Source organism: Cyanistes caeruleus, chromosome 8 (assembly GCF_971803275.1).
Source record: "Cyanistes caeruleus chromosome 8, bCyaCae1.hap1.1, whole genome shotgun sequence".
Classification (NCBI taxonomy): domain Eukaryota; kingdom Metazoa; phylum Chordata; class Aves; order Passeriformes; family Paridae; genus Cyanistes; species Cyanistes caeruleus.
In genome coordinates, this window is record NC_141708.1 from 16,419,931 (window position 1) to 16,445,764 (window position 25,834).

General features: G+C 40.9%; 1 protein-coding gene across 4 annotated transcripts in view; it reads right to left on the reverse strand.

The window, feature by feature from the left end:
• The window catches only part of TBC1D12 (TBC1 domain family member 12), a 41,567-nt gene extending 20,199 nt beyond the window's left edge, over positions 1-21,368 (reverse strand). For all 4 annotated transcript variants that reach the window (XM_086900683.1, XM_086900681.1, XM_086900682.1 and 1 more), the window contains exons 1-2: positions 20,542-21,368; positions 4,084-4,207 (exon numbers count right to left, since the gene is read on the reverse strand). In XM_086900683.1, coding sequence (XP_086756809.1) covers positions 4,084-4,207; positions 20,542-21,353 — 936 coding nt within the window. In that variant the 5' untranslated portion in view covers positions 21,354-21,368. The remainder of the gene's footprint in view (positions 1-4,083; positions 4,208-20,541) is intronic.
• Between the last annotated feature and the right edge of the window lie 4,466 nt (positions 21,369-25,834).

The following is a 25,834-nucleotide window of genomic DNA, read 5'->3' on the forward strand; positions in this document are numbered from 1 at the left end:
GTTTTCACTTCTGAATAAGCAGTCATTTCTAAAATCACTGCAAGCTTTTAATGATGTGGCAGATTTAAGTAGAAAAGAAGTTTTTTTTTTCCACTTCATTTAAGGCTGCCACTGCGAGAAGCATTATTAAAACTGCTGATAAAGCAAATTTGGTGTACATTTTGCTTGTTTCTTATCTTGCAACGTGTAATTGCATATTTTGAGTTCACTTTAATTCAGGCATATGAGGACAAAACCATACTGTTTTAAATACATTAATAAAAAGTATGTAGACCTGCTTTAATAAAATAAGCTAAACTTAATGACTTGATATTCAGAAAACTTTTTATCATAGATTAAAAGCTCTTTTCTTTAACCATAAACACAAAAACTGAAATTGAGTTTGCATTTTTAAACAGAACTTGGACTTTAGTCAATACATTCCAAAATGCTATATATCAGCCCACAAGTCTGTTTTTGCTTTAAATGCTTCTGCATTAAAGTATTTCAGCAGTCTAATATAAAGCAGATTTAGGTACAGACTGAAAAGAATTTACCAAACTGATCAATAATGACAACATGCTTCTTATAATAGCTAGTTTTATTAGCTGCAGTTCATGAAAAAAGGCACACTTCCTAAAACCATCAAATGCGTTTGACATTTGTAGTCCTGGGGAGTTGTTTTCCCTTTTCAAAAAAAACAGTGAAGGAAAGAAGCCCAGAGGAAGGAGATGTCCAGCAAAAGAGTTGGCCTCAATCACATCCTGCTTGGGCAGCTCTAAATCCAAGGAGAGATGAGCGTGCCAGCAGCTGCGAGTGGGGAGATGCAGCTGCCAAGAACTTTCAACCTCTGACCCAGTTTGAAGGAGCGCATCTCGCCCAAGGCGGCGCAGCTGCAGGGACTGTGCAGGCAAACCCCGCAGGCTGCTGCACCACAAAAACATTCATCATCTTCTACACGGGCTAAGAGACTTGCAAAGAAATTATTTACAATAATATTCGTTAGGTGGTCTCTGAAGGCACAGCTGGCTGGCATCCTCATCTGAAAAATGTCTGAAACAGTATCCCAAATTAAGTTTCCAGATTTTCTTGGTTATTCAAGATATTACAAGTACTATCTGACTTCTCAGATAGTACATATCTGAGAGAGGAGAGGCACATACAGCAGTGTCTAGCTGACAGACAGTGACTGGGACAAGCCACAAGCATTCATATGAATGTAATCTGCAATTTACTACATTATCCTTGTCACAACAAAAAGAACAAAGGGGGCTCCTTCTTCAGCCAGGATGGAAAAGGGGCACATAAGCCCTACAAATCTTTTGGCTATAAATCTACAATGATGCAATTTTTCTCAGTTTTACTAATAGGAAGGTACTTCATGCTTCATGGTATTGCCATAAAACTTTGATGTAAGCATTATCCTTATCCAAAAGACTTCCTCCTCCTATTAATTGCAAAGTTTTTCCTGTTGTGAGTTAATTTTTCTTGCAACAGGACTTCTTAAGATCTCATCTTTTACACGCAGGATGCTGACTCATTACTGAGTTTCCTTAATCAAGGGTTTATTTGCACCCTCCCAAAGCTGGCCACTGACACCAGCAAAGTGAAAGGATCATGTCCAACCACAAAAAATAATGTTCAGGAATGACAAGACTTGTGGCTAATAATAAACTACTATAAACTCCCTCACAGGCAGCTTGCTTACCTTTTTCTAGTCTTACACCTAAGGTTCATTTTACAAAAGCTGGCTAATAAGAAGTAAACACGGTTCTTACCATAAAGAGCTAAATTAATTCCGCAAAAATGAGGGGTTTCTGTTTCAAACATATTTGATCCCTCCACTCACAATTAGAAAGTTGTAGTGCAAGTTTGGAGAGACATTACATGTAGGTTATGAAGTAATCTGACAGGTTCACAGAACTGCATGTGAACAAAACACATTAAGCTTTAATCATATTTCTGTCAACTTCTTAAAGGCATTCTATTCTTTTCACTCACATCTCCAGCCTAGTGAGGGATTAGTCTAGAGACTATAGTCAGCCATTTGAAGTGAAGATGCTATTCCTCATTGATCTTCAATAGCCAAGTGTGCCTATGTTCATTCTGACCCATCACCATCTCAGCAAATTTGAACATTTTTTGAGAAAAGAAACCATCAGCTTTTCTTTAAAGGCATATGCACAAGGAGCTATATAGAAAATTTTAAATACACACACAAGACATTTGATGCATGCTAGTTGTGGGGACACTTAGGGCCATTTCTCAATTTAAGATCAAATTTCCTTAGGTATGCAGCTTAACTGTGTGCAGGGCATACTGTCAAGCTGGTTACCCTTTTGGTAGCTGTACCTCTTAGCTCATGAGGCTTTATCTAAAGACCATGCATGCTTTAGCCAAATAGAAAGCTGGAACTATTAGCTATTACTGATACTTTACTCAAGATTATGTAAATCCAACAGTGACTCTAATCTGGAAAACATTATAGCACAAACCACATGACTAGGAGCAACTCAATTATAGTTAAGGATTGTTGCATTACATTTGCTTTTCTGACACTTTGGAGGAGTTAAAAAACGGGAACACTACATTTTAAAACAAACACAACCACTGAGGGACAACAGAATAAGAAATTAGAACTGTTTCTTCAGATCATCATCTTCAACAGGTTGCCCAGGAAAGCTGTGGATGCCCCATCCCTAAAAATGTTAAAAGATTGGACAGGGCTTTGAGCAATCTGGTCTATTGGAAGCTGTCTGCCCACAGCAGGGAGAGTAGGACTCCCTTCCAACCCAAACCATTCTATTGTAACACGATCTCCAGAGCAAATTACTACAAAACAGTAAGGAGATGACAAGTAACATTGTGCAGGTTCTCCATTTCACTGGATGGAAGAGACATCTGGACCTCACCACAGTATTTTCACAGCACAAGGCCAACAGCATGCACCTGCAAGCAAACCAAGAATGCTTGCCTCCTCTCCCACTCAAAGAGGAAACCACTCAAATAAGAAAACTCTATTTGAAAATGTAGAAAAAGCATTCTGTTTACTTCACAGTACAAACCATAGAGTAAGTTGGGCTGGAAGGGACCTTTAAAGGTCACGTAGCTTCAACCCACAAGACTGCACTTTCTGTAATCTCATCATTTTCTTGCACCATTTCATTGTGTGACAAGTCCCATTGCATTAAAGTCCTTCAAAAAGATCCTCTTGTTTTTCACTTTGGTTGGTCCCAAAAGGCTCTCTTTGCTACAAAGCTCTTTCTAGGAGATAACTGAACACTGCTTCATTCACAGCCATTTGCACCTGCCAAACACATCAGCTTATTTGGAATTTAAGAAAGGAGACAGAGGAAGCAGCCCTCAAGAGATTACTGTTTTAACCAACACAGGGGACATTCATATTTCTTATGTCAACAAATCTTTGAGCTTCAGATTTGCACGCTAACATTATGTTAATGATGCATTACCAATTACCTTTGAAGACTGACATTTTAGGTATTATTTGATCAAAGACAGATTCCACAGGATCAATTATATGGAAGTGCAACTTTGTAACACAGCAACAGAGGAGGAAATCAGAGGTATCTTTGTGAAGAATTACAGTAGCTCTAAAGCAAGTTTAATTTATAGTATTATTTTGCAACAAAGTATCTTGAGTGAGATTAAAACTTTAAATTAAAGATGACATGTTTCAGAATTCTAAGCAATTTATCACAAGTTGCCTACATAGGAAGTCTTCCATGCAAGGATGACAATGGAAAAATGGGTCAGATTGCAGAATACCATGTTAAATATGATAAAATTTTATGGGAAATTAATGCAAGTTCTAATGTCTTGACAAAAACAGCTTAGATGCTTTTTGAACATATATCACCTTTCTGTAAGTATTCTTTAAAAGTACTGACATGTACTGAAGGATGTACAAGATAATAATAAAATGCAAATTCCTTAGTAACTACTATTACTTAAACAAAGCCCTAAAAGAGTGTTCTCAGAGCACCCTGTGGTCATATAACACCAATGTGGATATAACAGCAGAGGAATGCAGTACCTGTGTGTTATTTTTACAATTTTCCTATCTAGAGTTGTGTGTTTACTCACCTGCTGAATAATTTTGGAATCTTTTGGAAGGTTTTCCCTGGGTGGGACTTTTCCAAACAACTTCCAACCAGGAGCGCTTTGGACAGCAGGTTTGAGTTCCTTTGTCCTTTTAGTGAAAAAGTTTCTGAAAAGACAAGAAGGTTTTTGTTCTGTTTATTATAAGCATATAAACAAAGTATATTGTGCCTACTTACATTTCTTCAATTTCTCCACCAGTTCACCACTTGGGTGAAATGTAGAGATTTACTGCTTAGGAAATGCATAGTGCATTCTACTTTAAAATAATTAATTTGAAGTGGAGCATCTTTCATTACGTGTGCTTTAATGCTAATATTTGTACTTAACACTCAACTTTACCTCTAAACTACTTAATGCAATATCAGAGTTTTTCCTAGTAATAGCACACACTTTCTTAAATACAAACAGCATGCAATAGATTCTCAAACTTCTGTTTGGGGTTTGCTTTAAGTGTTTCTTTCTCACTTACTTGGAGACTGAAATGACAACAGCTGAAAAACCCTGTAATTTAAGAGATTTTTTTTTTTTTTTAATAAAATAGGTGAATTATTACTTCTATCAATCTTCACACCTTCAACTTTCATAGCATGGACTAGAAAAGCAGGCAAGAATCACACAGCTTCAGTTTAGAAGATAACATTTACCAGTGCCTAAAGCAATTACACCCAAAGAGGCAGATGACTGAATTGCTCTTACTTCTTCGAAAGCCAGCCATCACAAGACCACGTTAGTGACCACTGATCAGATACTCAGCTGTACTATTTGACTCCAATCACAAGCTCTCACAAAGCATGTTACGTACAAGTGCTTTAAAAATGAAAGAAGTGTATTTATTCTGAATACTGGAAAGTTACTTTCCAGAAACTCATAACACAAAAGGATTAAAAGCTCAGTAGCCTGTTAGGTTATTTCTCAGGAAGCTTACCAACTGACCTCAGAGAACAGAATATAGGAGTACTTTTGATGGAAGATGTTTTTGTACAGTGTTAACTAGCTAATTTTACACTCTTCTTCTGGAAAGAGATCCCCCAATTTATTCTTCTTAAGCAAATACTTAAAGTATTTGCTGTATTTTAAAACATAATTCCTTTTCAAATTGGAAGCAGTCACATTTGTGCACAGCAAACAGACTCTTAGCCTTGCCCAGATAAAAAGAGCATGCTTCAACAACCACAATCTGTCTGAAAAGTGCTCAGGGCTCTTAAATTCCAGCGCTGCCAGGGTTTCTGGCCAGGCAGCATAGTTTTACAATTAGAAACTGTTAGTGTTTGTAAGATGTTGTATGGTCTTCAAACACAAGCTATCTTTTTAGTTCCCAGAATGCTTTCTGTTATTTGGGAAACAAGCAAATGCCTGTCAAAAATCACACTTTTTTGTGCAAATTTGCATGAATGAACTCTACAGACTGTGGATTTGTGTGTAGTTGAGATTTAGCCACCAGCAAACAGCAAGCTGGAGAGATAGAGAAGTAGGTGCTGATAGACCATGGAAGCCTCCCAAAAACTCCCATAAGCTCAAGACTGGTGGTCCTGTGGAATCCAGAAAAAATCAAGAAATTCAGAACACCAAGATTTCTTTCACTCTATTTGAGGCCACTGTCACATCTACACACTACCATCATCAACAGCTTGTCAAAAACATTTTAAAAGACTGCATTCAAGAAAACAGAGTTGCTATAGACAGGAAGGGAGTACAGGATTACACACACACACCTGATGAAAGAGAACACCACAAGAGATTATTTTGGAACACCCAGATAGAATCTGTTGGTACCCCAGTACACTGTGCCACTTCTGTGGAGGTTTCCCAGATGTTGTTCCAATACAATTACTGGGAAAGCACGCTTGGAGAATAACTGATTGCATGATTTGAATAGTTGTTTGCCATTAATGGAATTGAGTCATTGCTATTAATAATAGTTTAATTAATACAGATTGTTCTAGAAAGCATTGTTGTGATTCACACATCCTACAACTCTGTCCCCATCACAGGAATTTGTAATATCTTAGTCCATCCCTGTGGGAGCAAAGTAAGCACTCAGAAGCTCCAAGACATTTGTTTCTGTTTTATAGCCTAGAAAGGAGGAACAGTGAAAAAGACCAGCCATGGTACCCATGCCTTTAAAAAACACCATCCTCAGTCAATCCCAAGACTGCACACCATTAGTGAAATGAACAGATCCACTCAGTAAGACAAAAAAAAAAAAAAAAAGTATGCTTACATAAATAACACAGGCTTATTTCATAAGGACACTTTTCACAGTGCTTCCTTTACATTGTCTTCAGGAGGGAAAGCAGAGCATTTGAAGAATCAACAAAAGACAGAAGTTTTCTAAAGACAACATGTCACTCTGCACTACCCCACAGCCTTGCCCTTCAATCTGCAACAGCTGTATTTGAACTTGATTAGAGAAGACTTTTTCCCCCAAAAGCAGGTATGTGGGAAGGTACATTCTGGAGTACCTTTCTTGACTTCATGAGTGGCAATAACCATCCAGTCTCTGTACATATTATGGAATACCACCAGGATTACTTGGCAGTTGAACTCCACTGCTTCTAGCATATGTAGAAGCTGAAAGATGCATTTAACATTGATGGCAATCTGTCACTGTATCAAAGCCAGTTCATTATTAACCAGGCAGCTGGTAGATTTTTAAAAGGAAAAAAATGTGTAAACATACAGAAGTTTTCAATTAATATTTCTATACAAAAGATTTAGGCATGCTCATGGCTTTTACAAGATTTAATTTTTCATTTTACTAAAACAAATAAAACATTAAAACAAACCGTCCAGAATGCAGTCTGGAAGGAAAGAAGTTTTACTTTTATGGAGCACACATTCAATGAAGTCTGTTTCTTGTGAAGGCAAAAAGCTGGTAAAACTTTGTATCATGTCAGAATAAACTTCACATAGGAATTCTAATCCGAGGGAAATTAATGAGAGACCACAAATAAGCTTTGATGAAGATGGAAGGACACTTTTTAATTGTTTTGGCATTGTTTTGGCAGCTAACAGTATCGCATCTGATGTGTTCTTGACAGCAGTAAAGCCTTACAAAAGCCTTGTTAAAGAACAGCATCTGTGAATGCTTACAAGTTGCATTCACTGAACTGCAGGAAGTGTACTAGATTTGATGTATTTGTTGCTGCTTAGAATATTCATGAGTCTCGCTGGTCCCAGGAAGAGTCAACTATTGAAATAGCTGAAAAGTCAATAGCAGTTTGGTACAGAATCTCAAAATGCATTTGAAAACCTCAAAATTCCTTAAAAAAGAGCCTACACTTTAGAACTGAACAATTCTTTCTGTTGCAAGGACCCATGGGATGGAAGTATTAAATTAGTTCATTGATTTAAGCTCTGGTTTACAAAAGCCCAGGGGAAAGCTGCAAGGATTCTTTTTTTCCCCTGCTTCTTTTATATAATACACATTAACACTCTCAAATGACACTCCAAAATGTTTCAGTAGGTGCCTTGAAGAACTCAAAAGCTAAATGAAGTGCCACAGAATAAGTTATTGGCACAGATCAAGACATCTTATTGCTAACATGGTTTGGATTATGCTGAACAAAAGCCTATGGGCTGTGATCACACAGCTACAACAGCTGTAATGACAGCTATGACTGGTGGTTTTCCCCCTTATTTTTATTTAGTGTTTTCCCCCTTATTTTTAGTAGTGTTGCTTCAACTATTCCTGCCTGTGCCCAGGGTAGTCTGTGCAAATTTCACCATACCGGTGGTACAGCAATTCAAAACTGTTAACCACTTCTACAGATGACACTAACATTATGCTCTACTAATGAAATTGCTGGTTTCCACTCTGCCTTTGCTTTTAAATTCACTTTTGTGATGGTATTTAAGATTAATTACTGTAGTCTAAATGCAATTAGAATTAAGTTTCAGGGGGAGGATAGGTGGAATGTGATACTTTAGTGAATTTTTTTTATTTACTTTGGGGTTTTGGCTTCCTCTTCCCTCCCCCCAAAAAAATCTCAACACAAAAAACTTCTTTTCAATTTCCAAGCTAGTTATAGGTCAGTCCAAGAGGATAACAGATTTCCAAGATTTAGAGGAAGTTACCAGAAAATATGAGACAATTACTTCAACCTTGATATTAAATTTTATCCAAAACCAGACTGTGCTATATTTGCACAGCAGCCACTCAAAGAAAACTGAAGTGCTTTGAACAGCAGCATCCACGAACATCAGCAGGTATGAAAGGCTCCAGGGTAGACACATCTCCAGCACTCTGCCTCTAGGTATAATTGAGTCAGTTCTCCACAAGAACAAGAGTCTGACAAGAATCTTTTGTTTGACCAAAAACATCAGACTAATCTAGTTTCAAGCTACACATCATTTTGTACAGTTCTTTCAACAAAGGTAACATATATGAATTTTCCCTTTGTACAACTCCATTGTGTGCCACAAACAACAGGTTATCAGTATTCCAACTGCTGTGAGCATCCAAGCAACACCTTAAGTAGCTTTTCTTCCCAGTCACTCAATCATTACAACTCCTTATACAGGCTCAAGCTTCACCTATTCTGACACTTTTAGCAATCTACAGGCAGATTTCAGGTGTAGAAGAAGGTTGGGTGTTACAGCTGAGCCATTTAGGATAAACATCAGTATAAAGCATACTAAAAATGAGACTACTTTTTTCTAATTAATTTATTTTGCACTACAGAAAAATGGCAAAATTCAAGTGGTCTCAGAGGAGAGCATAAACCTTGTGATCATCATTACTGTTATACATGAGGAAAGTATGTTTCCTTACAGTTCACATTAATATACAAATAAATTTAATTTGAAATGGTGCATTATGTTAGGAAAAAAGACAAAAACAAAACAAAACACACACCCCAAAACACAACACAAACAAAAAGGCAGAAAAACCCAAACAGAAGAAAAGGAAAAAAAAAACAACCACTGAACTATGGGCATTCTTGGCAAATACACAGTGTGGCACCAAAGAAACATTTTCTTTCTAAATAAAATATTCAGAATTTAGGATTATTTTACAAATAAATTAATGCTGTTTATATCTCAGTGCTGAAAGGTAAACTACTATTCTCTGATTTCTCATTCTTACAAGATAACGTCAAGCTTGCTCAAAATGTTTACTCATCAATTTACATATAAAATAGCTCCAAAAAGAGACCTCAAGTTATACTACCACAGTAAAAGTTACTTTTTTTTAGAGAAAAAAGCTAACTGTCAAAATATTTTTCTGACTTTCACTTTACACACGACAATCTGGTTTACTTTAATTTTCCATCATCAATCATTTCTTCTCATTGCATCCATCTTTCAAGACCTTTGACAACAGGGAAGTTGTTATGCTTAGGAAACAAGATTTGAAAGCCAGGAGAACTGACAGAGGAAGTGAGGGCTGATTAGATTTTCCTTTTGATTAAGCATCTAGTACCTGTTAGTAAACACTGCATAAGACAACTGCATCATTTTAATTCCAGGGAAGCAACACACAAACAGGAAGGAATCGGCATCCCATCAAGAACATCCTCACTCTGTCATATATAGCTTTTCCTCACAGAATCACAGAGGCTCAGGAAAATCCAGCATAGAAGTAATGCTACAAATGAGCACCAAGTTGGACCAAAAACCAGTACATTTCCTCTGTGTTTTTAATACAGCTAAAAAAATGCCCTGAAGTTAAATTCCTCTGCAATAACATTAAAAAATCTACTGATTCCAATAAAACCTCAGAACATGTAAAAGGGATGAAGCAACAAAATTCATTAAAAACTGCATTTGTATTACAAAACAACTGATTTTGCATCTCCACAAAGAACAGAGTTCTGCTTGTACATGCAATCTGCTCTTGCTCCATCCACCCCATGCTAATTTTTTAATAAGCTTCATAGGCATACAAAATAGGTGTATGATTGAAACTTGTTGAAATTTGAATTAGCTGGAAGACAAGCTGATAAGGAAATTACTTATTTACTCAACAATCTTTATCCAGAGAGCTGTATCAGTAAAGAGTTAGGAGAGGCATGTTCCAGGAATTGCTACAAATAGAAAACACTAAAATGAGAAGTTTTCCCTTTAAACCACACTTTTAGAACAAATTCTGAAGACCTCTACAAGCCTGCAATTCCATATTCTGTCATGACTACAGCCAAGTACGTAACAGCAACTATTATATTCATATTGACATCTCTTTACTAGGCATAAAACACAAAAGCTGCTTAGGAACACAGCAGAATTCTCCATACTCGAGTCTTGGTCATTCTGTTAAGGTCTCATGTGCAATAATTTGGAAATAATAGCAGACAAAAAACCATTGCTTTATGAAGCAGAATTAGTCCCTCTGCTTTAAACAAGGCTTTTCAATAATTTACAGATTATGCAGAAACAAAAGTAACTCAACTCTAAGCATAAATAATGAATCATTGAAAGGAAATAAAACCTTTTTGGTTAGCTACTTACAAATCCCGCAGAGCAACAGGCATTCTACATTTTTAATTTCAATAGCTTCAAGTGTCACCCCATTTTGATCCAACACATTTATGATTGCTCTCAGCACAAGTTTCAAAATTCTGTCCTATACTGGAAGAGATGTGACCCAACTAATTTTACAGTTTACATGTTCCACCATTTTGCTACAAGCAGCAGCTAGATACAAGCTTCTCTCTTAGTTTTATTACCCCAACCACATATTTATTACAGGAAGTTTCTAGTTTTAGCACCTTCTAGATGTAAAGATCTCCTCTTTCTCTCTGCACCAAGACAACCCAAAGAATATCCCAAACTACCCTCTCCACAGAAGCCTCAATGTGTGTAATACTCTAAACCCACAGTCTTAAGTGCTACACAAGCAAGCTTTTGGCCTCTCTTCCCTCCCCACCAAAAAAATAAAGTAAGGAAACGTAAAAACCCTACCCAGAACAACAACCATCACCAGCAAGATCAAGCTTGTAGTATTTTTTTTAATTAAATATGATGTCTCCATTTATATTAGTGGTCAACTAAAGCCTTGGCTACAATTAGGTATACCTGAAATTTAATGAACAGTCAAGGACTAGCTGCTAAGGATTGAGAGGTTGGGAAGGAAGTGGCTTCTGGCATCTCGGGAAGGACAGAAAGATTGACAGAACTATCAAGGAACTGCACTGATGAGACTAAATTAGATCAACTCTCTTGTCGAGCTCCTAGCGGATACCAGTCCCAAAGTGGCTTTACAAACTCTGCTGGCAGAACAGTTTTACTACAGGTACACAAACACTTGGGAAGTTTTAAGAGTTGAAATTGTTAAGCAGTATTACAGAACACTTTGTACAGAACACTCACCGATAAACAGTATTTTACCACACTACATTATACTCCTAACAAAGAGCTATTGCACAGGTCAGCTTTACAAGCAGTTCAAACATTCAAAAACAAGCAGACACATAAGCAAGGTAACTGATGGGGTTAATTTTCAAAATGGTTTATTACAAATAAAGGAAGAGAATCAGCCTTTACTTTTCAGAGTGAGGTAGCAAAACAGAGCTTTATGCTATATGGCTTTATGCCAGACTGTTCTAGCATCTATAAAGCTATTTTGACATCAAACACTATGGTCAATCTTCTCTAATAATGATCAAATGTCACCCACAGTATTTAAAACAAAGTCTTAGATGACAGCTGCAAGAAGTGGAGAACTTTTACCAGCTGACTACAGATATTCTATATATCTGTATTTTCTGGGCTTTTTTTTGTATGGCCAGGAAATCTACTCCAGCAAAGTCACAGCAAGTTAATGAGCAACGTACTCCAAGCAAAACAGTGCTAGAGGAACAAGACCCCTTCCTCCCACAAACCCACACAATGGGGAAGCCCATTTCTCCTCCTTGCACAAGTAACGTCCTACAAACCCTTCTGCTGCATCAGTTCCAAGACTCTCTATACCTTGCAAGCCAAGCCAACTCACTAGTGCCACAGAAAACCATCACCTTTTCACTCTCCAGCTTAATGAGCTACAGCACCTCACAAAGGATCATATAAATACCAGAAGTAGGGATGAAACATTTTCTTTGTTTCCTGACAACAGCAAATTCTTCAATCAGCTCACCAAGATGTCTCACAAAGTACAGCTTAATTAAACAAACCACCTGAAATTGTTCTAGAGGTGACCCACTTTAGTTAAGGCAAAACTAACCAGCTTTATCAGGGCAGTCATTATAACTACAGTTCAAATGTTTCCATACAATGTGCTTTTAAGACAAAGGTGATGAACATTTCCAGCCTTTGACATGGCCTACAAGTCTGTGAACTCTAAGTTCAAACACAGGGCAGAGTTTTATTTTGAAGACTGTCTCAGGGGTGATTGGAACTCTGACCAGCCTGGTTAAACCTCAGTTAATATTTTTCCTTTCTGGTGCCTGACAGAGTGCCTGACAACTACCTGATTGCACAATGTAGCACTACAAGCAAGGCATTACTGTAGTACTTGGGCAGTCACTCTGCACCTTGGGTTTCAGCTGCAACTAGCAATTCACAATATATTTTGTGTCATTGCTTCAGTGATCAATTGCAGAAATACTACAAAACACAATAATTAATTTTTGATCTATTAGCTGATATGAGAAGGCAGGGGACTGATTTAATTCAGTTTTGTCTGATAACTTTTTTCCAGTTGGAAGAAATTTTCCAGTCTACCACTCTGCTATTTACAGAATTTGAGGAACAGCAAGCAATTTGCAAAACACAATTTACAAGAAAAAGGTAAAAAAAATGAAATAATTTAGGTTGGAAAAGACCTCTAAGATAATTGAGTCCAAACACTAACCCAGTACTGTTAGGATCACCACTAAACCATGTCCTCAACTATCACACCTACAAGACTTTCAAACATCTCCAGGGATGGTGGTTCAACAACTTCCCTGGGCAGCCTCTTCCAATGCTTGCCCAGCCTTAGTCATGATGCTTTTCCTAATATCCAACCTAAACTTTCCCCTGCCACAACTTGAGGCTGTTTCCCCTCATCCTACCACTTGATATCTGGAAAAAGAAACTGACACCCACATCACTACAACCTCCTCTCAGGTATTTGTAGAGTGTGACAAGGTCTCCCTTCAGCCTCCTGTTGTCCAGACTAAACCAGCCCAGTTCCCTCAGCTACCTAAAGGCAGACAGATGCCAACCACACAAATACCTCTGATAGCAAGTGGATTGAGTTTTAAATCATCTTGGCATACAAACTGCTTCATTATTGCCCAGCAGCAAGATAGACCAGATCCTACATCAATGAATACATTAGGCAACTGAAGCAATACAGCTAGAACAGAGCTTTGCAAGGTCTGAGGCCTGACCACAGGCAAGCTTAGATTGCCTATTCCTACAGCTGGCCTTCAGGAAGTTTAGACCAACAAATGTCACAGGCAAGAGGAGCCAACAAGGAAGCTTTTATTATACTACATGATCAAAAGACATTCTTTCACTTACCCAAGAGCACATTAAATAAAACTTCCCAATATAACAATGGAAACTGAACATAGCTTCTTCTTAATAAAGGAGTACCTTGAAGAAGGGAGAAAAATTGTAGGGATGAACTCCTCTAGGCTACAGCTATTCTTTTCAGTCAGGCCATAAGAAAGCAAGAGAGGAATTTAGAAGAACATCAGTCTGTTTGGATCTCAAAAGTTCTGAAAGGATAAACTCATCTGTGACCATGAAAACTAGTTTTCTACTAGCTGAAGTAATAAGTTCACCCCCCCACACACAAGAGTTCATCCACACTCTTCTTTAGACTGTTACTCCAATATTGAGCCAGAAGCAAAATACTCTGCAGGTGGTTTGCACAGCTGACTGGTTTCTGAAAATACAGAATACAGCCAAATTACCAGTCATTTTTGCAGGCTCTCCTTGTGTTCACACTTCATTCAAAAATCTGTAGGATTTTTATGCTGGAGCTCTCAAACTCTGAGAGGTTTGACTGAATCTGGATAACAGGCTGCAGTATTAGAGAGATGAAGCAGAATCCATGCTTCACTTCGTTAGAAAGCAATAATAAAAAGACAGATGCACACACAGAGACTGGGAAGTTTAAAGTAATGCCAATCACAACAAACAACACCAGTTACGATAAAAAAGAACAGATAACATAACAAACATCTCAGTAGTTCCAAGAAATTTGAAGAGAGAAGTAACAATTTTTGTATCCATGTGAATGAAATGTGACCAAAAATCCTTAAACTCCTATTTTATTCTTAAGCAATCAGGACAAAATAACCTAACGAATAACTGAGTAGCCAAGAGAGCAAAAGCATAAAACTATCATTTTCTTAGAGGCCAGCTGTGATTTAAGTGATTTCCTTTGGTTGTTATTTCCCATATAAAACATTCTTCTTTTAATCACAGCTTATTCAGAAGAGAGGTCCCATTCACTCTGTCACACTACTCTCAATATATTCTGTAAGAAACCCTGTGACCCCAAATAAGCAAGAGACCAAGGAAGGAAAAGGCCTTCTGCAAAATGAAGAGGTGGGGGATGAGAGAAGATGCTTTCAGATTAAGTTTAAATGCCTCTGTAGAACACTCATTAGCAAAACAAGATATGATTCCAACAGTTTGTTGCATACAAAGCAGCAATTTAAGCTGTTTGGCTTAAAAAAAACCACACAGCCCCCCCCCCCCCCCCCCCAAAAAAAAATAAAATCCAACATTAGTTTAATGAGAACTTCATGAAAACTCCTAGTGCAAATATATGCACCAGTGTTGATTATAACACTGTCCATTACACTATCCACCAAGGAGAGTAGAAAAATTGCTAATAATACTTTAGGGCATTATCGATTGGTGAAGACTGTACATATGGCTCTAAGGTTTTAGATCTGACATCTATGTAGTCAGCATTTTCTCCTTGAGAGGGTAGCTGGGGGAAGACTTGCTGCAGACAGAAGTTGGACCAACATGGCCTTCTGAAACCTATCTAGAATCATATCAACATAACATGCTTCTGCTTGAACTCCTGAAATTTAACTTTGATTTGCTAGTCAACAGACATCCTAACCAAACTGATTCTATGAGCAGCTAGCATCTTATCTATGGTGAAACAATCACTGAAAGCCAGCAACTGGCCAACATGTCAATACAACTTCACAAAATAAATCATTCTTCATAAATGTGAAGGAAGAATCTACAGAGGAGCTTCTCAATTTGATAATATGAATGTCATTTCCTATTTTTATCAAGTTACTTATGTTTCTAACTCAGGAAAAAAGAGTACTGTTTGAAGTTGCCCACAGATTTGGGTCCAGGCACTCTTGCTTACTTTCTCTAGTCAGTTTTAATTTAAAGCAATTATATGTATCCATTTGTTCACTGAGGTTACAAGATTACTTACAGAAAGCAAAAACAACTCTGCCCAAAACCAGAAGGGTGAAGGTTGCCCTCACGGCTTCTGGAGGAAGCTTTCATGTGTTCCCTTAACTCTTAACTCTTCTCTCTAATTATCTTTCCAATATATTGACAGCATATCTATACTTAATTTCATTTGGTTTGTTTTAATCTGGACAATGTAAAAACTACATCAAAATCAAAAATAAAACACACAAGTCATTTCAGTAAGATCTGATGAAGATACAGGCACAGACAATACCACAACAGAAATTAAGCACTGTGAAGTGACCCTATCAATCTGTTCTCTCATCTTTACATGAACAGAAGGTTTAGAAGACCTATCACAATGAGGACAGCTCATTCCCATTTGATTAATTTTTGATCAAAAGTCCACTAAACACATTTCTTCTCCATAGGTGCACAGTACATCCCCAAAAGCTTCATGATGATTTATGTACGCAGAGCTTTTCTCTAAGAGAAACATTGATTCTGGTATTAAACCTTCACAAGACCCATTTAAGTAGATGCCTATGTACTGAAAAAAACTGCAAGTGCTACTTAGTGATAAACTGAAACAAACTGCAGAGCTAGAGACACTACTGTGTACTGAATAACAATACTGAGTGAACCTCCCTGCAACCCTCCAATCTCTGCCAAGGACATTTGTAAATGCAAGAAGATTAGCAGCCTTTGAAGGACTTACCTACTCATGGAACCACAGGGCTGTGTTTACAATGAGGGAGACAAAGATGCGAGTTTCAGGGATTTCTTAGTGCTTTGTGTCTACAAATACTGACTTCTTTCCATCATCTTCTCAAGTGAATATTTTTCAAAACTTCTGGACAATAGACACAACCACTCTGGGCAATGAAGGAAGTGTGAGACTAAAGCCAGTTTCCATGAGAATACGAGTGCCAACTAGCTATATATGCTTATAACCCCTTATACCTACTTCTCACAGCACACTCCAAAGACCTACAAGGAGTGGCAGTTATGAATTAATCTCAGTCTGAATCTTAGGTGAATACTGGAACACAAGTTCTTGAGAAAATGGTGCTCTACTACAAAAAAAAGCAAATATCACTGTTGTCAACAGTAAGCTTTGAATAAGAAACTTTACCAACTACCAGATACCTAAATTTGTCTAGCAAATACACAATTCAGGAAAGTACAATATCTACATAAACTGAAAAGATGCCTGGAGCTACCTACAGAATTATGAAGTAGAACTCATCTTTAGAAGAGATTCAGAATCACTGGGTCTTTACCTCAGCCCTGGATTACTTGCTGCTGCTTGACCTTTTTGGTTTACTGCTCTGCTCCGTCCCCTAAAGCAGCACATTTAGAGCATACTGCAGTCAAGGTAATCATCATGGTTTAATTCTACTGTCCATGCAGTGTTCCTGCTCACTGAACCATCCTGCACCAAACAACAACCCACTGGGGCTACCCAAAAGTGATCCAATAACCCAAGAACAGAGCATTGCCCTTTTAGGCTGCTATGTAAGACCACAAAGCACAAGAATTGTTCTGTATGTGGCTGCATTATGAATCATACAAAGGACTACAAAGCAATGACAGGTGACTTGCAAGAAGCCATTTATTGCTCTGACCAAAACAGTAGCACAGTGGACACAAGTGACCATAGCCATGCAATTTTCCTTGCCATGACACTCTGCTCCATAGACTGATCTACTTGTGGCACCTCACTTCACATGTGGAGAGAAATAAGATGTAGAGTAAAACCAATTATTTTTCACTTAAAAGTTGGTAGTACTGATTTGACAGGTTTAATGATTTGGCACAAATACAACTGAAAATCCCAAGGCCATATATCATACCTAATATTCACCTGAAAAAAGGGTTCTAGTCACCAATGCAAACTTTCCCAGGATATTAAAGTAATTTTTAATGACAATCTCAAGGGCACAGCCACTCTCCCTGTCACAGAGTTTGGATAATAGGCATCTGATGACAGCTTGATTTTTCCCCCACCTCACCAGTTTTATCTCTGGTTCAGTGAATGAAGACAGACAATTAACATGGATTATTTCAAAGAACTATGTAGCAGGTCAGGCTGATAACTGAAGAGCTGGGAACAAGCTGGAACAGCTGGAAACAGCAGCCTCCTAACCCAGATCTGTCTGATCAAACTGTTCGACCACAGCAATTACAACAATAAAGCTGGAGGCAGCAGGACCTCCCCCTTGCCTTCTCTCTCTTTTTTATTAAGTATCTGCAAGAAATGTCCAGCTTTTGGTAGAATTTCCATATAATTATGGCTATTAGAAAAACACAATGCGAGATACCAAATTTTAGACAGTTTGCAAACTCAACAAAAAGCATTACAAGCACAAACATCCTATATAAGATACTCCAGGTTGCTGGGCTGTGTAGCATATCCAGTACCTTTTATTTTTTTTTTTTTTACATTGTGGGAGCAGCTACACACTCTGACAAAACACAAATTAGTTGTTCTCTCTCAGATACACAGCCACTCAGTACAACTAAAATTCTGGGGAGCAACATCATTTATGAGCCTGTGCATTCAGAAATACCAGCAACCTTTTCCTGAGAACTTCACAAGGAATTAAAGTTGCTACAAACATTCTAACACAGGACAATTTGTTATACTATTTCAGTTCTCATTACTGACATCCTCTTTTTAAGAACTACAGGATAACCCACTTACCCTGGCAACTGTCAGATTTGAATGTATCCAGGCACTTTAAAATAAAGTCTAAGAAGTCTAAGTCTAAGAGAAGTCTAAGCGTCTGAAATATCGGTTCAGAAGACAAGAACTAACTTCTGAAAAAGTTATAAAAGTTTTATTACCACTTTTCATAACAATGAATATTACCCACTCTAGTATCTATGTATCTAGAGACAAATCTATCAAGCAAGATGACTCTGAATTTGTTTTTAAAGAAAATCAATGAAAGTTTTCATTAGTCAATCTCATTTTGGCTGATGAGATTAAATCAGCTGTAACTAAGGCTCTTCTATGGATGTATAGGCAGAATTGAAGGTAGCCAGTACTGCTCACCAGGCCAAATGCACCAGAGGCACAGCTAGCTAGGCCAGTCAGCTGCTGTGAAATGGGATTTGCTGAGAGCCACTCTTTCACTGAGGTGTCTGTACCATAGCTTTTGTCAGGATAGAAGCAATTAAACTTTTTCATCTGTTACCCAAGCCTTCACTAAAACCAGCAAGTATCAGTGTATATTGACAATTTCTACTGCACAGCAAGTTCAGGCTTTTCTATTGTCCTGGTTTTACCTGGGATAGAGTTAATTTCTTCTCAGTAGCTGGTACAGAGCTCTGTTTTGGATTCAGTACCGGAGGAACAATGTTGATACCACACTGATGTTTTGTTTGTTGCTACGTTGTGCTTATCCTAAGTAAAGGATTTTGTGTCTCATGTTCTGCCAGTGAGGAAGTACATAAAAAGCTGGGAGGGAGCATAGCTGGGACAGGTGATCTGAACCGGCCAAAAGGATTCCACGCTATAAAACCTAATGCCCAGAACATAAACTGGGAGAGTTACCTAGAAGGGGCTGATCAGTGTTGGAGACAGGGTCTGGCATTAATCAACAGCTGGTGAGCAATTGTGTTGCGCATCACTTGGGTTTTCATTTATATTATCATTATTTTTATTTTTTTACAATTACATTCAATTTTGTCTACATGATCAAATTTTTCTTACCTCAACCTACAAGTTTTACTTTTAGTTCTCCCCATTTTTCTGGGGGCAGGGGTAAAGAGGGTAGCTGTGTGCTGCTTAGTTGCCACCTGGGGTTAAACAGCATCTATAAGGAAAATGCTCAAGAATTTCAATCAGTTATTATTTAGGGGCAAAAAATAACAATACAAATGTTACTGGTCAGTGTGTTCAAGGAGTGAGGCAAAAGGAAAGTACTATCACAGAATATTCTGACTTGGAAAGAACCCACAAGGATCATCAAGTCCAACCCTTTCAGTGAATGGCCCAGACAGGGATTGAATCCACAACCTTGGCATTATTAGCACCATGCTCCAACCAATTGAACTACTCTCATACAACATACTGCAGGGCACATAACATGGGGAAAAAGAAAAAAAGCATGAGAGGGAAGACCACTGATATGGAACAGCAGAACATCTCTCAGCCCATCCCTGAAACAAAGTGGGTAGATCAAACTTAATCTTCAACTGCTGCTATCCTCATCCTCAAGCATCTATCTCTCCCTTTCCTGTGAGTTGGCAGAGGGACTCCATTTCTCAGTTTGGGATCCCACTTTGAGATCAAACCTCCCCCATCTCAATTCCTCAATTAATAGATTCATCTTATTCTGTCATCTTAAAACACTTACATACCTACTGTCCTATCAGAGTGACTTGAACAACAACTATAACCCCTCGGTTTGGGAGACTACAAACTGCTGGAAATTAAACTCCTCACTTCAAACATAATAAAGGTAATATAGACTGTGCAATAAATTATTACAGTCCAGCTGCACCTCCTGTGTAGTACACTGAAGAATGAGTAATGCCACAGATTCTAGGCGAAAAAGCTCAGTGTCCCACAGCTTTCGGTTTTGTACTAGAAACTTAACAGAAGTCAATTGAAGCACAAAGCATAGGCCTTGAAGTTTTCAACAACGCGCTTTGAACTAAAGAAGTAAACTCTACACCGTCAACAAGTAGCAAATGCTTTGTAACACTTAGCAATTTCCACGACGATTTGAAATGTGTTTCCAACACTAAAAACTTTCACTTTATTCTCCAAGCGGTTTAATGAGTACCACTGTGATCATTCCGTGTTATGCCCTGGTACAGGAAGCAAATTCCAGTTTGAAGTCCATGTAGCTCGCAGCAGTAAATGGACCTCTATCATCTTACTGTCACGTCAAAAGCCTCTATCCTGCCCTAGAAGTATCTGCTTGCTAGAGAAAGTCCCGTCAGGGTGGGAGTCTCTCCCCGTGTGAGCCGCAGTCAGGCCCTGCTGACCCGACACACGTTCCTGCAGACCACCCTAAGCCCGCCCGTGACTCGCACTCCCTTCGCCCCCAGCTCTGCCGGGGACGGCCTCACCGGCCCCGCTGCCGGCTCCTTTACCTGGTGAAGAACTCAGCGAAGCTGCTGCCGGCGCCGGCGATGCCCACCCGGTGCCGGGCCCTCTCCGCGGGCTCCTGCGGCGGCGGTGCCGGCTCGGCGGGCGCGGTCCCTCCGTGGGGCAGGTGCTCCGGGGCGCTGCGGCGGCGGCTCACCTCGTACGTGTTGCGGGAGTTCAGGTTCACGTCCGTGAAGCCGAGGGGCGCCGGGGGCAGAGCGGCGGGCTCCGCCCGGTCCCGGCAGCTCCGCGCGCCGGGGGCGGCCGGCGCCCGGCTGCCGGCGTCGCCCCCCGGGCTGCGGGGCGGCGAGGGGCTCTCGGCCGCCGCCCCCCCGCGCCGCTCCGCCTCGCTCCGCAGCCGGCAGCTCCTCAGCGGCTCCTCCAAGGCGGTTCCCGAGGGGACGCCTCCCGCCGGGCAGGGGAGGAAGCCCCCGTTCTGCAGTTTCTCTTCCTCCTCCTCCGGCCCCGGCTCATCCCGTCTTGCCCGAAGGGGCGGCGGCGGTTCCTGCGGCGGCAGCAGGAAGCCGACGTCCCCGTTGGTCATCCTCCCGCAGGGGCCCACGGCGCAGGCGGCTCCGTTCGCGGGCTTCTCCGGGCAGCGCTTCCCACCCGCCGCCGCGGCGGGGCCGAGCGCCGCCAGGTACCGCTGCAGCAGCCGGTCCTGCCCCGGCCCGCCGCTCCGCCGGCTCGAGCCCCGGCTCCCATCCCGCTCCCCGTCCTCCTCCTCCTCCGCCGCCTCCTCCTCCGCCGCCTCCTGCCGGCCCGCGGGAAGCACGGCTGCGCCGCCCGGAGCTCCGGCATCGTCCGGCCCCACCATTTGCCGCCGCGGAGCCCCGGGGGCGCGGCGGGGGCCGGGGCGCGCGCCTTCCTCCGCACCGGCGGCGCCGCGAGCGCTGGCAGCCGGCGCCGCTCTGCGCGTCGGGCAGCGGCCTCGGCGGGGGGCGGGCGGGCCCGGCACACGCAAGCGCGCGGCGCCGGCGGCGGCCCTTCCCCCCGGAAAGTCACCATAGAGAGGCCGGCAGGAAGCACCCGCCCGCTCGCCCTGCCGGCAGGGCCGCACCCGGAACCATAGAGACGCCACCCAGCCAGGCCCTGCCCCCCGGAGGCGCTGAGGAAGCGCTGCCCCGCCCCTCGGTGCCGTATTCCTCCTAAAGGCCCTCGGAGCGCAGCACGGACCGTGTTACACCGATGAGCCGCGGCTACTGAAAGCAGTCCTCACCCCTCCGTCCCTGGCCCAGAGCCGCCCCTGCTGGGATTGAGCGCTCTGTCCCGGCTCGCCGGGAACCGGGCACACGCTCTGCGCCCCGCGGGCTCTTAGGAGAGCGGCCGAGGGCCCAGAGAGCCCAGGCACCGGTGTCCCTGCGGGGCCGGAGCTCTGGGCACCGGGGACGGGCAGGGCAGCATCGCTTTTTGGAGGAGACAGGACCTACCTGAGCTTTGGGGGAAACGGCACGGCGAGAAAAGGGAAATGAGATCGGCACTCCGAAATCCTGGGGTGCATCCTTTCCCGACCAAGGGATGGGATTGTCATAACTCCTCAGGTTAACGCTGGGGAGGCGGATGGAGGATATTTACAGGTCCCATCAGCTCTGTTTCCCACCACATTTCTCAGAGAAAAAGCAAGTTATTACAGTCCCTTCGGCCCCAGCAGGACAGAAGAGAGCAAGGCCACTGGCCACACGCAAAACAAGAGGCAAAGGGGCTTCAAGTCCCCAGAAAAGCAGTAACAGCATAGGTGCTATGCTCGCTCGTGTGGGCTACCCCTCATCCTAGACAAACACAAAAAACAACACTCCAACCCAACAGATTACTTATGTATTCCAGCACTAAATAGTCACAGTTCGTAGCATGGGAGGTGCCATTCTCCTGGAAATCCTTGACCAAAGAATTTCTCCATTTAATAACCTCACCTTCTAAGGCGTTCCAGCATGGTGGAGGGCCTTGCTTTTAAAGGCAGGCAATGGAGCATCCCCAGAGGGAGGTGTGACCCACCAAGGGAAGGAAGAACCTCTTTTTAGTTTTTTTCTTTCTTTTTTTTTTTTTTTTTTAACCCTTAAAATTGTGAGCATTTTGGAAAGAAAGGTTTAAGTTGGGATTCTTCATCTGCGTAAAAAGTTGATGGTTTTCATTGTGTTGTGACTTCTTGTTAGCGCTTTGCAATATAAAGTCTGGGCTTCGCTCAAGTTGATAAAAAACCAGTAATTTTTTATTTTCTTGTCATCTTGTAACCGTACTTTTGAGGTTAGAAGTGCAATACTGGTGTAATACATGCAACAAGGAAGTCTCTTCTCACCCCTTTCAACTTGAGTAACTGGCAAATAGTTGGGATCTCAAATCTGATTTGACTATCTTGATAGCAGGCATGCAGCCTCATCCAGCTACAGCTGTGCCAAAGACAATTTTTGACCTCAACTGCTTGCAAAAATCCCCAGTAAATACATTTAATAAATAAGTAAATACCCTATCCTTTGGATAGGCTTGTGGGAACACTTTGTACCCTACTTTGGTCAAAAGAAACCATTAACAAAGATGAACCAATTAAGCTTTTTTTTTTTTTTTTTTGTTAGCTAAAGCTTTCTAATTAAGGTTTTTGCTGTAACTAAGATGGTAGGCTTTTTGTTCTCCACTGTGATTCAGGGCATCTCAGACACATGGAGACTGATCACTGCCTTCTGCGTGAACATACATGCTGGGAGCTATGGAGGCTCTCTTGCCTTTTCCAGTGAGGATTTCAGGTTTAAGGAAACACTCAGATCCAGACAGTGTCTGTGTTCATTCTCTCTCCACAAAGTGTTCATTGTTTACCTGGGCTGCTCTACGGCAGTGTCACCCTTGAACAGACTTCAGTGATTTCATTACTGCAGCAGCAGCAGCAAAGCAGTACCAGATGTTAAACAAGCTAAGCAAAATGAAGACTGGCAGTGAGGGCTTGTGGTGAACTGATTTCTGTCAGTTGGTAGTTACTGCCAGGGGTTCCAAAGGATAGCACATTGTGTTGCACAAAATAAGACCATTTGGCTCATTGGATTTGCATTGATTTCTACCTCCAGGACTGTTGTGGTTTAATCCCAGACAGCAACTAAGGCCCACACAGCCACTCAATCTCCCCATGGGATGGGGGTGTGAAAAAATGAGAAAATCCATAGGTTGAGTTTAAGACACTTTAACAGGTAAAGCAAAAGGTGTGTACATAAGAAAAACAAAACAAGGAATTAATTCAGCACTTTCCATCGTCAGGCAAATGTTCAGCCAGTTCAGCTCAGTCTGATTTGAATGAGCAGGGATGAGCAGGTAGTCTGCAGAATGTTGTGAGCTATCCACTGGGAAGAAGTAGGACTTCTAGCAGATTATGAATGAGGAAACTGTAATTTATAATTTGTTGCCAAAGACTGAGAAAAAACACTAGTCTGTAAAAAAACTCAAACAACAAACTGTACACCTAACAAGCCAATGCCCATCACTAACTCCTCGTTATCGAAAGGACAGCATAACAAGGACTCCAATATTAGTCTAACTCTTGTGCCAATCAATGCTGCTACCTCAAATACCCGCTTAACAGGTACACCCATAACCAGTATGTAGCTGATGGTTTCTCAGAGCTGTTTCATTACTTCTCTAATTAAAATATGGAATGGCTTCCTCAAATCCATGTATAGGAAGATCTAGGGCTCCCGAAACCTCAGATGTTCTTCTGTTTGCAATACAGTTGTGATCTCTGGCAGTTCACTCCCTTTGAAGGGAGAAGAGGCTTTCTCTTCTTTGCAAATGTTGCTTTGGAAAGAGCATCTTGCACCCCACTAATAGCAGTTTGCACTTTTAATACAAACCCCTCTGGACAAGATCTCATCACAGAGCGTAACTAACAATTAATTAAGTTGTTTGGCAGACTCCTGCACACTGAAAGCTTTTCCTTGGCACACTCCCAGTCCTGCTGCTGTTCTAGAATTAAATTACACTGCTTGTGGATCAAACATGCTGTATACCTGTATTAAGACAGTTCAGTCTGTATTGCTTTGCTTGTGTGTGTTTTTGCTTGTGGTGGTTCAAACAGTGCTAAAACCACCCTGAGCACTGCTGTGGGCTAAGCTGTACTTATCATTGCTCTGTTAGGCACCAAGAGCCTTTCCAGGTTATTGACAGTCACTGGAAGACTCTCCTTCCATGTAACCTCCATGTTTGCCACTGCCAGACAGGGCTGATTAGATGATATGCCTATATATAGACTTCTGTTTCCTTCTGGCTATCACCATCAAGATACAGAAAAGCCAAAGACTCCAGTGTATCCAAATTCTCCTGGTTTAAATGTCCTTAGAGCCATATGGACAGAGAGTTACCTGGAAATCAGAAATCACTCCTATCTGAAATCAGGTTAAAATAGAAACAAACAGAAGTATTTAATACCACATCCAAGACAGATTTGTAATCACACAGGTTCTTAACAGTGCAGAAGAAATTAATTAAAGAAATTTAAAATCCACTTGGTTATGATCCAAAAGTCTTTTGCGTTCCTCTTTCTATCCAGTTAAACAATTAGACGCTTACTTACCTGGTCCACAGTGTTAGGTATGTCCATGTCAACCAGAAACCTCATTGTGTGTTCACAAAGACTTCAAGTTTTCTCTTTCTTTTTGTTGAAATTCACCCTTTGAGATGCACAAAAATGGGCAGAGAACAGACACAGATGAAGTGGAAGAAAAGGAACAAGTAAGTGCCAATGGGCAACGCAGGACTTCATGTTTCTCAGCCTGAGATTGTCACTTGGTTAGGCAGTAACTCTGCGTTGTCAGGGGAGGCATATTTTTGGGGTGAAGGAAAAATGGGGTCACTGTAATGAGGAGGAGATCTGAGCCCTTTTCTCCTTTCCCTGAGAACATTTTGGCCAGCTGTTCTCCACCTACCTCTTTTGGGATTTAGAGGACCAAGAACAATTATTCTCTTACATAATTCATCAACTAATTTTGAATCACATATATTCAGTCTCAACTGGTTTTGAAGGTTTTAAAAACTTTCTGGTTTTTAGGCAGGAGAGCTGTATGGTTCTTAGCCTACAGCAGTATATATTTTTTCTGAGAGCTCATTCAACTGCAGGGATTTTACTTTACACTTTTCCTACCAACATTGGTCACGTCCAATGACAGTGTTTACTTTTCTAAAGTTAATATGCTATTGATAAAGATTTGTTAGTCCTCCCATATGGTAATTACAACAAATTCCTGTCTCAGTCTTGTGCTGTTTGCTTACTGTGTCATTAATACTAATAAAGTCACTTCTATGGCTGATAAAGCAAAAACAGAAAAC